We start from the raw sequence: 17,360 nt of genomic DNA, 5'->3' as shown, positions 1-17,360 counted from the left end.
TGACAGGATCGGACTGGGAACAAACTATCCAAAGATACAGAGATAGTAGGAACTGCCAATGCTGGGGAATCTGAGATAACATGGCGTGAAGCTGGATGAACACAGCGGGCCAAGCAGCATCAGAGGAGCAGGAAAGCTTGACAGTTCAGGTCGGGACCCTTCTTCAGAAAATATTTTCTGAAGAAGGGTCCCGACACGAAACATCAAGCTTTCAAGCTCCTCTGTTGCTGCTTGGCCCACTGTGTTCATCCAGCTTCACATCATGTTATCCAAAGATACATGTCCTTTTGAAAGAACAAGCAAATGGGCAGAGGGATAGGGGTGACTCGTTAATAAGAAATGAAATTAAAATCAGCATAATAAACTAAATAGAGTCAGAAGGTACAGAATCTGTGCAGGTACATTGCAGGAACTGCAAAGGGAAGAAGAGCCTTATGAGATAACAGATTTGGAGCTGGATGAACACAGCAGGCCAGGCAGCATCAGAGGAGTAGGAAAGCTGATGTTCTGGGTCTGGGCCCTTCTTCAGAAATAGAGGGGAAATAAGTAGAAAGAGGGGGATGTGGTGATAGAAGGTAGACAGTGGAGCAGATCGTGGAGAGAAAATGGACAGGTCAAGGAGGTGGGGATGAAGCTAGTAGAGGTGAGTGTAGGTAGGGAGTTGGGATAGGTTGGTCAGTGAGGTGGAAACAGTGGATAGGTGGGAGAAAAGATGGAGAGATCGAGGAGACAGGGACAGAAGTCGGGGGTGGGGGGAGTCTGGTCTTGGGATGAAGTTGGGTTGGGGAGATTTTGAAACTTGTAAAGTCCACATTGAGGCCATTGGGTTGTAGGGTTCCCAGGCAAAATATGAGGCGCTGTTCCTTCAGTTTTCAGGTGGCATCATTGTGACGCTGGAGGAAGGCCTGGATGGACATGTCATCCAAGGAGTGGGAGTGGAAGTGGAAGTTGAAGTGGTTCGCAACTGGCAGGTGTTGTCGTTTGTCACGAACCAAGCGCAGGTGCTCCACAAAGCAGTCTCCAAGCCTCCACTTGGTTTTCCCGAAGTACAGGAGGCCACATCAGGAACAGCAGATACAATATACCACATTAGTGAATGTGCAAGTGAACATCTGTTTAACATGGAAGGTTTTCTTGGGGCCTGGGATGGAGGTGAGGGGGAAGTGTAGTGGCGGTTGCAGGGTAAGATGCCAGGGCTGGTGGGGCTAGTGGGGAACGTGGAGTAGATGGGGGAGTCATGGAGAGAGCGGTCCCTCCGGAAGGCAAATAAGGGTGGGGAGGGAAATATATCCTTGGTAGTGGAGTCAGATTGCAGATGGCGGAAGTGGCGAAGAATGATGCGTTGAATCTGGAGGTTGATGGGGTGATACGTGAAGACAATGGGGATTCTGTTTTTGTTATTATTGCGAGGAGGGGGTCCGAGGGCTGAGATAGAGAAAACGCAAGGGATGTGGTCAAGGATGTTTTCGACTACTGTGCAGGGGAAGGAAATTGCGGTCCTTGAAAAACGAGGACATCTGGCATGTCCGGGAGTGGAACGCCTCATCTTGGGAGCAGATGTGGCAGAGGCAAAGGACTTGAAAATAGGGGATAGTATCCTTGCAGGAAGGCGGGTGAGAAGACCCTTATGAGAGTTATGTACAGGCCATTTAGCAGTACGCAGTTTGTGATGCAAACAAATTAGGGAGATAGGAGAGGCATGTAAGAAGGCAACACTACAACATTCTTGGGGACTTCAATATGCAAGTGGACTAGGAAAATCAGGTTGATAACAGATCCCAAGAAAAGGAATTTGTGGAATGTCGATCAGATATTTTTGGAGCAGCTTGTGCTGGAATCCATTAGGGAACAGGCAATTCTGGATTTAGTTACATGTACGAGGCAGACTTGATTAGGGAACTTAAGGTGAAAGAATCCCTAGGGGTCAGTAACCATACTATGATAGAACTCACCTTTCAGTTTGAGAAGGAGTAGGTGAAATCAGATGCAACATTACCACGATTCAGTAAACATAACAACAAGAACTTGAGGGATGAGCTGGTCAGAATTGAATAGAAGGGGAGCCTCGCAGGGAGACAGTGGAATAGTGATGGCAGGAGTTTCTAGGGTAATTCAGGAGCACAGCAGAAATTGATCCCAAGAAAGAAGATGAGGCAAACATGGCTGACAAGAGAAGTCAAGGACAGCACAAAAGCAATAGAAAAAGCATACAAAGATTACTGGGAAGCCTTTAAAAGGCAGGGAACAACTAAAAAAGCAATATTGCAAGACCTTTACTTTAGTTATATAAAATGTAAGAGAGAGGCAATCGTGTATTGGTCAACACTAAGAAGAAGGTGGCATGCAAACTGAAAGGTCTGATAAATCATCCAGATGGACTACATTCCAGAATTCTGAAGGAGATAGCTGAGGAGATTCTGGAGGCATTCAAGTGATCTTTCAGGAATCACTGGAGTCAGGGAGGGTGCCAGAGGATTGGAAAATGGCTAATGTCACACACCTGTTAAGAGGTGGGGGAGGCAGAAGACAGGAAATTACAGGCAAGGTGGCCGATCTTGGTCACACGTAAGTTTTAGAGTCCAATATTAAGGATGAGATTGCACAGTACTTGAAGGGCTGAGTCAGCATGGTTTGGTTTAGGGGAGGTCATGTCTAACAAATCTGTTAGAATTCTTTGAGGAGGTAATGAGCAAGTTAAACATAGGAGAGTTAGCAGATGTGATCCATTTGGATTTCCAGAAGTCCTTTGACAAGGTATAGCATAGGAGGCTGCTAAACAAGACAAGAGCCCACGGTGTGAGGGGCAAGGTACTGGCATGGATGGAGGACTGGCTGGCTAACAAGGCAGAGTGGGGAAAAAAAAAGTATATTTTTCCGGATGGCGGGTGGTGACTAGTGGAGTTCCGCAAGGCTCACTATTGGGACCACAACTATTCAAGTTATACATTAACAATCTGAACAAAGGAACTGAGAGCATTGTTGCTACATGTGCAGACAACACAAAGATGCATGGTAGGATAAGCAGTGTTGAGGAAGTAGGGAGGCTGCGGAAGGATCCAGACAGGCTAGCATAGTGGCAAATGGAATACAATGTGGGCAAGTGTGACGTTAGGTACTTTGGTAGGAGGAAGAGAAGCATATTTTCTAAATAGGGAAAAGCTTTAGACATCTGAAGCTCAAAGAGCTAGAGTACAAGAGCAGTGATGTCCTGCTGAGTCTGTGGCTCTGGTCATGAGTAGATTTTGGCCCTGTATCTGACACAAAATGTGCTGGCATTGGAGGGGTTCCACATTAGGTTTATAAGAATGATCCCAGGGATGAAGGGCTTGTCATACGAAGAGTCGTTGAGGACTCTGAGTTTGAACTTGATAGAGGTTAGAAATATTGGTGGGGGGGGGGGGCGGGATCTCTTCAAATTTTGAGAGTACTGAGATACCTAGATAGAGTGGAAGTGGAGAAGAATTTCCACCAGTGAGAGAGACTGCAATGCCAAGACAGGGCCTCAGAGCAAAAGGATAATCTTTTAGAATTGAGGTGAGGAGGAATTTCTTCAGTCAGAGGGTGGTGAATCTGTGGAACTCATCGCTGCAGAAGGCTGTGGAGGCCAAGTCATTGCGTATTTTCAAAAAAGAAATAGATAGGTTCTTTATTAGAAAGAGGATCAAGGATTACTAGGAGAACACGGGAGAAGGGGGTTGAGAAACATATCAGTCACAATCAAACAGTGCAGCAGACTCAATGGGCCAAATGGCCTAATTCTGCTCTTACATCTTATAGGTCCAATTATGTACCTCTTCTAAGTTTTGATAGGCAATTTTAAATCACTTTCGTGAGAACAGGCCAAATATGAATTGTTTATTGACAGACAAAGCAAATAAATGTACAAAGTAAAAATAGGAATCTAAACTAATTGCTTCAATTAACCTTAAATTGCTCTTCCTGAAGAAGTAAAATAATAAACGTGCTAACTCCCCCAGAATTAGTGGTGAAATATTCTATATTGGCCAGCATAGGATTAAAACAGACCATGTTGTAGATGGGTTCGTTTGGAACCTGGACATTGTTTGGCACAATCAATTACATAGACTTTTTCTATGCTTTCATCCTTGTTTGCTGTTACTCCAGGAAATGCCTGCACTAACTCTCTGAATCCTTCATAATTCCACAACTCACCAACGTACCCGTCAATAAAATCAACTGCTAACTTCTAACCACAGTAAAATCTCAAGATTCATCTCATTGAGGGTCAAGTGAAAAGACCATCATAATGCTAAAGTGTGGATATTCTTTAAAAAACTAAAGATGAGATAATTAATCAATTATTGTTTTAAAACATTAAGTAATCAAATTTTCAATACCTGGACTATTAACAGATACGTTCTTCATTAAATTTGTGACTACAGAAATAACAAAGCAGAACTTTAATTCAAAACATACTGCTTAAATGCAACCCAGCTCCAAATTTTACCCAAGGGAACATGGTCAAAACATTGAATATGTGACACATGAGTAGGTAGGAAAAGCTATAAACGAATAAACAAGAAGCAAAGTGTTGATCATGGAAATGAATCCCATACAAACCTACACAAATCACTCATTTGTTTTTATCCATAGTTTCCAAAAAGGAACCAGGGACTAACTGAATACATAATTGTTGATTCACATCATTTTTGAGAAGAAATGAATATAACTCGGAAAATCAGTTAAATTTTACAAAAAAAATTCATTTAGCTTTATTAAGTGCTTTAAAGAGGTTTCTAATACACAAGTCCATCCTGTTCACCTACATGAGGGATAAAATTGTGTCAGTCTCTGAGTTAAAAATCTAATAGAAGGCTTGAATCATTGGTATTTTCAGTTTTACTTTATAAATTGCTTATGTGAGCAACGCACAGAAAAGAAGAGTGCAATAGATAGATAAAGGGAGTTGCTGTTCCCAAGTTCCTATTGTGGAAGTACAACACCAATCTTCTTCGAAAATCAGGCACACAATTTATTGAAATGTGAAAATACGTTTTGAATATCCTCTTCTGTCATATTACTACTACTCACCAAAATGCCCAAAAGGGCAACATGCTGTCCAAATATTCCCCACTCCCAATGGTCAATAACCCAGTATCTTTGTGCTAAGTATTAGTGCTCAGAGTTCAATGTCGTTGGACCTAAATGAATGGATTTGCACCAATGCACTGAACCTCAGAAGATACACATATCTGTGAATACAATATAGGCAGTGATATGTCATGACCCCAGAAAATATATACTCTTCGTTCAATCAAAACAAATTGTACCAATCAAGCAGGAGTAATGTGGTGGACTTCAGGAATGTGCTGTACCAAGTCAGACAAGAAATTCAATGGTTATTCGATGTTACACACCAACTAACATTTTCTTTCCCTCCCTGTTTTGCTGTGATAATTTATAACCAACGATTGGTTGGGGGGGGGGGGGCGGGGGGGGGATGAAAAAACTGTAATTCTACAATGGAAGGCAATTTAATTTTGCTTCAAATACTTTATATTTGTGCTTAAAAGCAACAGCACAAATGGCTATACTAATGAAAGAGAAAATAAATTTCTAGAATTAATTATCTAGTCAAAGAATTCCAATAGCTACTAGGACTGAAAATGATTTTCTGTAAGTGCAAAAATGCAAGCAGCAAAAGTTTTTAAGCAATTCACCATCCCAGGAATCGAACAAATAACCTTTAGTTTATCTTCCTTCTGAAATACTTTCTACACATTAAATGGCTGCTTCCTGCTACTCCCTTTCTTTGATATGTAAACCACCTCTTAAGCATATTTCCCTGTGCTGCATTTTAAGTCTCTAAAGGCAAAGATCATACGTATAATCTCAGGCTAGCAAAAGTATTACAGGAGTGGATATTAAAAAGGTATTTTCCAACTACTTATTCCATAAAATATTAATTACAAGGTTGTACATGTACTGTATAGAAGAGCGTTCGGTATCCGATTTCCTGTCTAGTCCTAAATCAATATTAGATAACATGCACAGCATCAATCATCTCAGCTTTTCTTTCAGGCTTACAGATAAAATGCACATATTGTACTTCTCCTTCAAATAACAGCTGTGAAATAAATCGTTGATGATCAAATTCTTACCTAAAAAGGACAGTCTTTTTCTTTGCAACTTTTCACGAAGCAGAATTTCATGCTCCTGTCCAATTGCACTATAGGTAGCTGGTTAAGGAAGGGATGTATGTTGGAATAATGGTTGGTCAGAAAATATTGCTTTCAGTATTTTTAACTACGCACTGCACTGGATAAACAATAAGATAATCAATGCTGATATAAATCCTTGGACAGTTCATATGGAGCATTTGGGCTAATTAAGGCAAGTTAATGTTTTGTTACATGGGAAAGATTAATTTCAATAATATTGCTTATTAGATCACATGCTAAGGCTACATAATTTGTTCAACGTTACCTTCATTAGAATTTAAAATATCAAGATAACCTATTCAACAAATATGTTATACTAAACTAAAAGAATTATTTCAAACTATGGTTTAAACTCTTGCAAAGATTAATAGCAACAGGTCGATGTATAAATTAAACTATTAAAGAGCAACAAGGAAGTAAAATTTGCATGAATCAGTGTGCAATGTCTTCAAATGGTGAAGCTGGTTCGAATGGTCCAAATTTTAGCTTGCTGGACTATTAGTCAATCTCAACCAGGTTATTTGATAGGCCACTATCATGATTTCATATAAGGCTTAAGGCTAAATGGATTATATTGGCTGGGGAAACAATTTCTGACTTATGCTCTGAATATCATATAACTACAGCAACAGCACAAGGTAATTCTTTGTAAAGGAGTTTGAAACATTACCAAGAGATTTAATAAGATGCTACATAAATATGAGTTAAGATTTTGTCTCATGGCTTTTACAGCAAGTGTATGAATTTGAGTGTAAAAGTGATCAGACTTGCCAGTAACAATTGCATTGCTGAATTGCTCACTGGCACTCTCTCATTCAGGTTCAGCTAAAGAATGCCATTTGGGCAAGGTAGCAGTTAACTGTCAGCGCCTACAAAAACCATGTCCGATCATAAGTCATTGCCTTCAAGTGAGAGACATATCAGGGAGGGAAAAGAGGAAAAGACCAAACTAAATAAATATGTACAAAAATATCTTAGGTACTTGAGTAAATAGTGGCTGATGCCACTAAATCATTGCGGCATCATTGATACATGGTCTACAAGGGGAAAAAAAACACACCTGTAAAACATTCTCAGCAACTTTCCAGAAATAACCTGATATTTTTGGAAAATTCATCTCCTAGCATTTAGGCCGAAGTCAACATCATTTTGTCATTGCTACTTCTCAAATACTTAAATAACTACATTTCAAATCAATATACAGTCCTTCTCAAAGTATTATCTTTGCAAAATCTAACTTGAAATTGATTTTTTAAAAATCATCTTCCCATTAAAGCTGTAGAATTCTCAATTTTAAACAGATTAATTTGTCTTTATGAACTAATTTATTCAAATATCAGTTTTATAAGTAAACATTTTCTTAAATTTTAAAAGAAATATGTATAGAGAAGAGATAATAGGAACTGCAGATGTTGGAGAATCCAAGATAACAAGGTGTAGAGCTGGATGAACACAACAGGCCAAGCAGCATCTTAGGAACAGGAAAGCTGACGTTTCAGGCCTAGACCCTGTATAAAGAATACTGATTCTTAACAACTGCTTTTGTTCATAATATATGCATTATATACACTTCCAGGAGTGGGCTGTAAAATTGTTCAACTGTTCATTTTGTTTACTCTAATGTCAATGGGAGCTCTTCCAATAGAAATCGCAATGTTAATTTCATAACTCACTTGTATTGTTACCTCATCAAGTGGCATTTCCTTTCCCCAAATTATTAAAACTACTTGTGAAACAAATGAGCTGGTACTTTTATTTCTTAGTGATTGAAATAGCTCATGAACAAAGTATGCTTTAAATAAGAAAAAAAAGTCCAGACGTTTTTTAAACTCAAAAGTTTCAGAAATAAAATTAAGAAGAAGCATGGAAAAGACATACGACCTTCTGCTAGTTATCATAAATGAAACAAACTGTTGTATGCAAAATTAAAAGGATCATTGTGATGGCAGCTGCATTTAAAGAGACATTATGTACTTGTAACATGAAAAGGATTATAATCAATTTCATCATCCCTTTCATTTCAGATTATATATTAATCAATTATGAAAACAGTGAATTCTGAAAATGCCGTCAGGATAGTAGTTGAAAGTTTATTGATAATAGACAAAAATGAGATTAAGTTCATAACTGAGTTGATAGCATTTTTATTAAATTGTGAGGCTTTAGCTGTGTTATACAAATTCAATTTCCTCACATAATTGCTATGTTGTTTTGCCTTCCTCTATAATGTTACCAGTACTCATGATCTGCCTCATTAAAAAAAGAACTGGTCAAAATAAAGATAAAACATCAACAGTATTAACACAATTTCTGATCTTTAAAGTGACCTGATAGCAGAGGGCCAAATATTAGCATAAACATGAACACAGCACAGAATCATATAAGATTTTGCATAAAGCGTTTCTTCTTCAATGTTGAACATCAACATCAAATCAAATTCAGCATACTAATCCACATGAATGATCTACCGTATTGTGGGGATTTTAGGCATGCCATAGAGGTGAGCTGAGTAAATGCAACTGGTAATCAGTGTGCCAGATGAAAGTAACAATGTATTGATGTGTTCTGGTTATTAAATGCTCATCAGGGTGTTTTTTTTAAGCTGTAACTGTCAGTAACTGATGAGGAAGAGACACGTTGCTATCACAAAATGACTTTAGCTGGGGGTGTTATCAACACCACTAGACAGGATCAAGTAAACCATTCCCAACCTATCAATCAACAAAGATCACTTTACGCTGTTGTACTGATGCACAACATCAAAATATCTTATTTCAGCATTCCTTTGCTTGGAGGTCAAACAAAGAATTATTCCCACAAATGTGCTTTATACAATAAAAGTAACAGAATAAATAAAATCAGTTAGTTTGTACTTACACTGATGTTTATTGATGTGTGTCTCAGATCGTCAGATCCCTCTGAATGAAAAAACTGCTCAACCCTCTCAATTCAATGACATGGGAAGGAAGGAATAATCACCCCATCAGAGAAAGGTCAGAATCAGGAGCAAAACATGAACAGCTGTTACTTGAACTGACAAAAAAATTCTAGTAAGACACTGTTACTGTGATCTCAGTGATGCCTAAAATATTCCATATAAAATGGTTCAATAAGAAAACCTTAAAATAGTTTACATTCAAGTTACAAGTGAGTGGCTAAGGCATATGGACATAGGGCTAAAAGAGCCACATGGGTTCATAAAGACTACAACTGCAATAAAGTATACCACGCCGAGGAAAAGTATCAGTGCAACCCTGACCTTTGTGTAAAAAGAAACTTGCCAATAAAACCCAAGAATTTGAAGTTTTGTGAAGTGCAATAGTATTGACAAGTAAAATCTCAAACAAATTGTTAAATTAGTTAAATGACAAATTTAATGCATAGATAATAGAATTACTGGAATTCTATAATCACTTGGGGGAACAAGTGGCAAGTAACAGTCACACTTTATAAATGCCAATAAACGCCCATCAACCTTACCATTCAATGACATCACCACCAAGGAATTCCCCTTTATCAACTTCTTGGGGGTTGCCATTGACCAGAAACTGAACTGGACTCGCCATGTAAGTACAGAGGCTACAAATCCTGCAGTGAGTAATTCAACCCTTTATTCCCCAAAGCCTGTCCACCATCTACAAGGCACAAGCCAGGAATCTGATGGAATACTCCCCACTTGCCTAGATGAGTGCAGCTCCAATCACACTTAAGAAGCTTGAAACCATCCCAGGACAAAACAGCCTGCTTGATTGGCACAAAATCCCCAAACATTCACTCACTCCATCGCTGTAGCAGCAATGTGCACAATCCACAAGATGCATTGCAGAAATTCACCAGAAGTTCCTTTCAAACCCACAACTTCCACTTCCATTTGGAAAGGCAAGCGCAGAAGATACAAGAGAATACCACCATTTGCAAGATTCCCTCCAAACCACTTGCTACCCAGACTTGGGCATATACTGCTGTACATTCAGTATCACTGGGTCAAAATCCCGGAATTTCCTGCCCAAGCCATTGTGGATCTAACTACACAAAATGGAATGTTGTGGTTCAAGAAGGTAGATCACCACCACCTTCTCAAGGGCCATGAGGGATGGTCAGTAAATGCTGGCCTAGCCAGTGACACCCACACCCCTTGAATGAACAGAAAAAACTGGCATAGAATTCACAAAGCTGTTTACCTTCTGAACACATATTATACATTAGTCTAATGAGATTTTTATCAATATTCCTTTAGGCTAGATTTATCTAACATGCCCTTCTATCCCCTATTAACCTAGCTCCCTATACGGTGTGCTACAATAGCTCTTGCTTATCTATCATTTGCCATTTTCCTGTTTACAATGTTCTACATTAAAATTATGCACTCATCTTCATCACTATATCACATCTTCATCAATAGTCTTGTCTATCTGACATTAATAATCTCTTGCAGCCTCAAATATCAACAAGGAGCTAATAATTCAAGCTTTTTGCCCAATCAGTGTGGCACAGATTCTAGTTGGCTAAGTCTGATTCTTTGGACCTGCTTCCTTCAACTCCGTGTAAACTTCATAATTAAGATTTTTTTTAAAGCATATCTTTACACTCAAACCTTCAGGCAACCCCTCTGAAACATCCATCCATTCATTCTTTATATCACTGCCCATCATGTTTATTTCCACACTCCAATTCAAGCATGATTCTTCATATTGGATGTGTTTATGAGGAATCCAAGTTGTTCATTTCTGGAATTTTCTTTTTTGTAAACAAAAATCAGTCAGTACTCTATCAACTCAGGGAATTAAAAAAATGGATTTCTCCAAAGCCTTTCAAACTCTTAAGATCCCTTAAAGTACATCACATTGAATGAAATATCTTATGGAATAGTCACCACTGTGATATAGAGAAATGCAGCAGTCAAACAGCAAAGTTTTTTTTTGCTCTACTGTAAAATGTTTGCAATAAGACTGGGGATCTCCCTAGCTTCTCTAAAGAAAAGAGACAGAACTTCTGTTTGACATCTTATCTGACAGCGTGGCCCTCCCTTAACCCTGAACTGAAATGTCAACCTAGATTGTATTCAAAATACTGAGTTGAGTATGGAAAATATTACCTTCTGATTGGAGCTGAATGCCATCATTGAGTCAATGCTGAAACCTCAGGAGATACGGGGTTAAATAAAATCAGGACAATTATTTTTAAAACTCATACTACAATATAAAAGTATGCTAATGGGAATTTATATTGGACACTCAAATGAAAGTCAAATCAAATGTCTTGCAGAGTTGCGTAAGCATACAAGCAATCTAAGTTTTTCTTAAAGACAGGTCTGAAAAATGCTGTAAATAGTACAGCTACAATTTAGTTAAAGGCTTATAGTAGTGAATTCTACAATTCTTTCCGTCTTACAAAAATATCATGCTGTCCACACTGAATTTCTGTAGCTGAGAAGGAATAAGATTTGCTGTGACCCTTGTTGATTGAAAATACATGGATAGGGTATGAAACACATGTTATGTGAAGCAGAACTTGATGTCAAGTTAAGCTAGACACATCTCATCTACAGAGTCATAGCTCGTCAATTTCAGTCCTAAATTTTATGGAAAAAGATACTGTTTGATGCAGTCTACCAATGGTCCATAACAGGAGTCGTTCACCGTACACTGCAAGCAAATAAGAGATGAAAAACTGCATTAAAAATGTAGTCAGATAATCCAGTGGTAAATCAGATAACTATTATGGCAAACAGTATTCCAAGAATTGCAATTACAATTTACGGTTCCCGAGTATGGTTCAAAAGACTGTCAAGGACTGTTCAATTTTAAAATGTAAAAAATACAACGTGCCTAGCTTGTATGAACAATAAAGCAAACTATTAAAAGGAAAAAAAAGCTTTTATACGCAAATAGTTTATAGGCTTTGCTGTGAACTCTGATCTGTATGAAGGTTTACAGTGACAGTAATTAAATGAAGTATAAAGTCTTTTACTTTAGCTGTGAGTGTGTGAACCGCTATTTAACACGAAATGTCACTAGAAAAGATAACTGTGATTAATACAGTACCTGATAGACTTGATTAGCTAGAACCCTGTCAGGAATCTGAGATGGGTCCCTTAACATGCCATTTATGACAGGTTTGCTCGCTAGATAGGGATAAAAAAAGTTAATATATTGTGCTGTTCTATTTCAGATTACAGATAAAGTAGTGAATTTATCTTGCATTGCACACAGAATGAATAGGTTACAATGCCTCTCAGCTTTTTGAACTCATTAAATCAATTTTATTTAACTAGTTTTCATAGAGCAAAGCTAAGTGAACATGTAATAATCCTGCAGGGATATACCCTGAAAGGCATCAACTCAGGCCAACACCAGCAAATCAAATCCAATTGAAAATACAAATCTCGAGAATTATTTACAAACTGGTACGGCTCATTGAATAAACTGTTTTTATTTTCTTAAAATCTTTTTGTGGAAAATAGGAAAGATATTAGAAAGGTTTGCCTGAGTTTCAGAATTTTCTTCACAACTTCTATACAATAGGCAGTTTTCTCTTGATTTTAGTATGCATTTTTTAAACAAGCATTTAGATTTAAACACAACTTTCAGCTGCATTGCGATTGTTGAATATCTAATAAAACAATTTGGTTTTTGCTTCTTAAAAATGTAATACAGTATGATCTCTACTATTGCCCTGGCAATACAAATAAAGTCCAACTTCACATATACTTCCCTACTCTTCACCATCTGCTCTGTGGGTACCAGCTACACATCTAGGTAGCCTGCTTCAATGGAAACTAGATTGAAACTGACCACTCTCATTTCATTTGAAACATTTAACGGATGTCAAACTAGACTGATTATCTCCAGATTGAAGAGATGAATGGTCAGTTTTGTCACATATTGTGCCATTACTCTCCAAATTATTTTTAAAAAATTGATGACTTGAAAGAATTCAAATGGCGAAGCCAATGGCATCCAGGTTATTACCAAACACAGAATTTGAATGAGATCCTAAACTTTCATTGGTTTCAAACAGCTGCCTGAACTTTAACATTACATATTTCACATATATGCACCTGTCCACACATCATTTTCAGATAGCACGAGCCAATATTAGTTATCTCCAAGTACTTTAGTCTTGATATATGGCTTCATTCACAAAAGGGATATTAAATGCATTGCAAAATCAAGAGATATAAAATGTAATTTTGCTGGAGTTTAAGGAAGTATTTGCATCTATTAGAACATCTCATCTCAAGGTCATTTTCATCTAATAAATTACTTTTTTGAAATATAGATATGTTGTAATATGGTCATTATGGCAGGCTACTTGGGCACAGCAAGTTCCAACAAACTGAAAATTAATCAACGAATAAGTTTTTCGTGCTGTTGTTAGAGAGAACACTGGTAGAACTTTATCATCTTTCCCTAATAGTCCAGCCGGGAGTGCACCAGTGAGTGAGGCAAGCTGAATCTCAGGTCAGTGTCTCAGTTAAAAGAATATTGGCTCAGTCAGATCTTTTCCCCTTTTGAGAAAGTGAGTAATTTCGAGGGATAGTGAAGAGCATTTAAAAAATTACTGCAGAAAGGGATCAAAAAGGCAAATGAATTTTTACATGGATGCAAACTATTGAAAGAGTGTGTTAAACTTTGTTAACTTTTGCTAGTTAAATGATGTCACTTGTTCAGAAAAAAGTTCAAAATATTTATTCAAAAAAAGACCTCCGCTAAAAATTCTCATGCATTACATCCTAGGCTGTAGTTTTTCCTCCAAAACAAGAGTGAAATCATTGAATGCTGAAACTCCAGAATAAAGTCAGGGAATAGTGGAAATATTCAACAGGTTTAGCAACCGGTGGAGGCAATGACCTAGTGGTATTATCACTGGATGTTAATCCAGAGACCCAGATAATGTTCTGGGGACCCAGGTTCGAATCCTGCCATGGCAGATGGCGAAATTTGAATTCAATAAATATTCGAAATTAAGTATCTAATGATGACCATTGTCAACTGTTGGGAAAAACCCATCTGGTTCATTAATGTCCTTTAGGGAAGGAAACTGCCATCCTTACCTGGTCTGGCCTACATGTGATTCCAGACCCACAGCAATGTGGTGACTCTTAACTGCCCTCTGGGCAATTAGGGATGGGTAATAAATGCTGCCTGGCCAGTGCTCCTCATCCCATGAATGAAATAAGGAAGAGCAGAAGCAAAAGTAAACTTTCAGGCTGGCGACCCATGAGAAGACTTGATCATCTTCAATGGAGTTTCTATTTGTTTCTTTTATCTTGTTTATCATCAACATTTTCTGTTTCCTTTCTCACTTTTGTTAATTTCAAAATTCTCTTTTAGAAACACTTGCCCATGATCAGCAACCCTCTCCAGCTTTGACTGATTCTGCTTGGATTTCAGCTGCAATTCTATCCTTTATGCTTTGAATCCAACCACGATTATATCTATCTCCAAAATATTCAGCATGCTTTGAACCACCAATTCTTGTGGTATCCCCAAACACTCATTCAACATGATATACCACCATCATATCCAACTCTTGATTTTTCTCTTCAAATTCACTATATCTCAAAATTGCTCTAGTCTGCAGTTCCACCTCATCTGTTACCTTCTTCAGCACTTTACCAACAAACTTTATTTTTTCCATTTCAGGCATCAAGAATCAAATACTTCACCAATTCAGATGTTCAAACATCTGCTTGATTACTCTTCATCTTCACTTTCTTTTAACTCTACCCTTTTTTCATTCTCACTATTTACTGTGTTTTCACAATTCCATCTAATATTCCCAACTGACCCTGAACAATCACTTCTCTGTAAAGGTGTCAGCATCATCGCCTTACCGCCCCTCAACACAATGAGTTTTAAGCCTAACATAATGCCGAGCTTTTTTACAGCGGTCTTCATACCCTGTCAGAGAATTTCTTCTAATATGCAACTAACCGGACTGCAGCTGTCAGACTTCGAGGTAAAAAGAACATTTTATTTGTGATATCACGGAAAGTCAACGCTCACAAAGATTAGAAACCAAAGACTCTCCGTGATATCACAAATAAGAAGTTCTCTATCTCAAACTCTGACAGCTACAGTCCGGTTATTTGCGTATTAGAAGAAATTCTCTAACATGCCCATTTCTTTCCCAAACAGTGAGCCTTTACTTCCATTTTCCAAAATCTTCAACCATTTGAATGCTTTAATGTTGCATCTTCCTGTTATTTCCATTATTTTCAATGATAATTGCCCGCATGAAACCAACCTTCTTTATTTTTCTACCTTCATTTATTCTCATTTATCACCCCATATATTTAAAGCACTCTGTTCTCACAGGTCCAAAATCAAAATTGGCAATAAACTGGCTGATAAGGGTGCTGATGATGTTGTTTCGTAAACCAACCTATACTGAGCAAAGGTTCAACCCTAACTCTCCAACACCTTTTCCAACCTCTGAATAGATTATAAATCCACTATTGAGCAACATGTCATCCTTTCCCAAACTGCCAATCATCTCATCTCCTCTAGCTATCATCTCTCCACAGTCTCTAATCTCTCATCCTTCTGAAGGCAGACAGCTTGCTTCAACTATTTCAAGATTCACATTTAGGATTTCGCTGTTTTAGCTTGTTTCTGCCACTAAAAAGGATTTCCCCAACCTAAACTCAAATCTTTTCATCTCATTACAATCATCACCTGCAACAGCCATGACAGCAACAGGGTTTTCTCCTTTTTTGTTGAACAGAGGACCAACCAGTCTCCATTCATTGCTGCCTTCCCCAACCTGGCTGAGCTTGTTCTCACATTTAGCATTGTTTTTATTGCAGAAACATACTTTATTCATAAAATTGTCTGTAAGTACAAACAACAGTCCAAAAGAACAAACTTTGTAGAAGAAATACACTGAAATTTGACACTCCTCAGAGTTTCCATCCAATTACAACGAAAGGCATTCTCTAATCATGCAAGGAAGCTATTTCCCTTAAGATGCTGAGGAAGTCTCAGATCTGAACAGACCCTTGGCAGAAAGATCTTTGTTATTAGTGAGGACACTAATAATACTTCGGCATAAAGACAGTGCTTTTACCCACTTTGCCTTGGTGGCAGCTGCCCTAAACTTTAGTTCATCCCTCAGTACCAATCTGCAAAACCCTGTCAAAGTTAACCCTTTACACTGAAGACCAAAAGGTTTCAGCAAGAAAACCAGTGTCTTTTACCAACTTAGTCCTCCAGGCACAGTTGATGTTTAGGGATAACAAGATGTCGAACTGGATGAATGCAGCAGGCCAAGCAGCATTAGAGGAGCAGGAAAGCTGACATTTTGGGCCTAGATGCTTCTTTCTGCTCCTCTGATGCTGCTTGGCCTGCTGCGTTTATCCAGCTCTACACCTTGTTATCTCAGATTCTCCAGCATCTGCAGTTCCTACTATCTCTGAGTCAGTTAATGTTTATCTTGGTGTGCATCTGGGGAACAGTCTGTACAGCACAGGGTGCTATGTCACAGAGCTGCTTGCGCAGAACCTTGACAAAAGCCACTGCATCTCTCTCCAGCCACAGAACAGGGTGTGTGTTGAAGTGGCAAGCAACCAGAAACTCAGGGCCAGTTTTGCAGGTAGAACTTCGGTATTCTGTGTTTTGATCCTAACGCACCGAAGACCACAACGTGAGCATGAATACAGTAGATTAGATTGCGTGGAGTGCTGGTAAATCGCTGCTTCACCTAGATGTGTCTGGAGCCTTGGATAGTGAGCAGGAATGAAGTAAAAGGGCAAGTGTTACACTTTCTGCAATTGCAATGGAAGATGCCATGGAAGTGTGGGAAGGTATTGGAGAGGAATGGACTGAAGTGCCTAGCAGGAAACAGTCCCTGTGGGAAAGGAGGGGAATTGTGGTCTAGTGGTGGCATCCCACTGGAGATGGTGGAAATGGTGATTAATGATCCTTTGGATGTGGATATTGGTGGAGTGGTAAGTGAGGTGTGGGGGAACATATAACTATTGTGGGAGTGAAGAAAGGTCAGGGCCAAAGTGAGGGAGATGGGTCAGACGCAGCTAAGAGCCGAATAAACCACAGTGGTGAGGGATCCTTGGTTGAGGAAGTAGGTAAAGCTTTGGAGGACCGCTTATTGAAGTTGGCATCATCCGAACAGAATCAACTGATGAGGAGGAACTGGGAGAATGAAATAGATTTT

General features: G+C 38.6%; 1 protein-coding gene across 3 annotated transcripts in view; it reads right to left on the bottom strand.

The window, feature by feature from the left end:
* cdin1 (CDAN1 interacting nuclease 1) overlaps window positions 1-17,360 on the bottom strand; it is a 149,371-nt gene that overhangs the window by 66,404 nt on the left and 65,607 nt on the right. For all 3 annotated transcript variants that reach the window (XM_048537501.2, XM_048537502.1, XM_059649209.1), the window contains 3 exons: window positions 12,227-12,306; window positions 11,778-11,827; window positions 6,123-6,190 (listed from right to left, as the gene is read on the bottom strand). In XM_048537501.2, the coding sequence (XP_048393458.1) occupies window positions 6,123-6,190; window positions 11,778-11,827; window positions 12,227-12,306 (198 nt within the window). The remainder of the gene's footprint in view (window positions 1-6,122; window positions 6,191-11,777; window positions 11,828-12,226; window positions 12,307-17,360) is intronic.

The sequence above is a fragment of the Stegostoma tigrinum genome, chromosome 10 (assembly GCF_030684315.1).
Source record: "Stegostoma tigrinum isolate sSteTig4 chromosome 10, sSteTig4.hap1, whole genome shotgun sequence".
Taxonomy (NCBI): Eukaryota; Metazoa; Chordata; class Chondrichthyes; order Orectolobiformes; family Stegostomatidae; genus Stegostoma; species Stegostoma tigrinum.
This window is presented reverse-complemented; position numbering and strand designations above follow the sequence as displayed.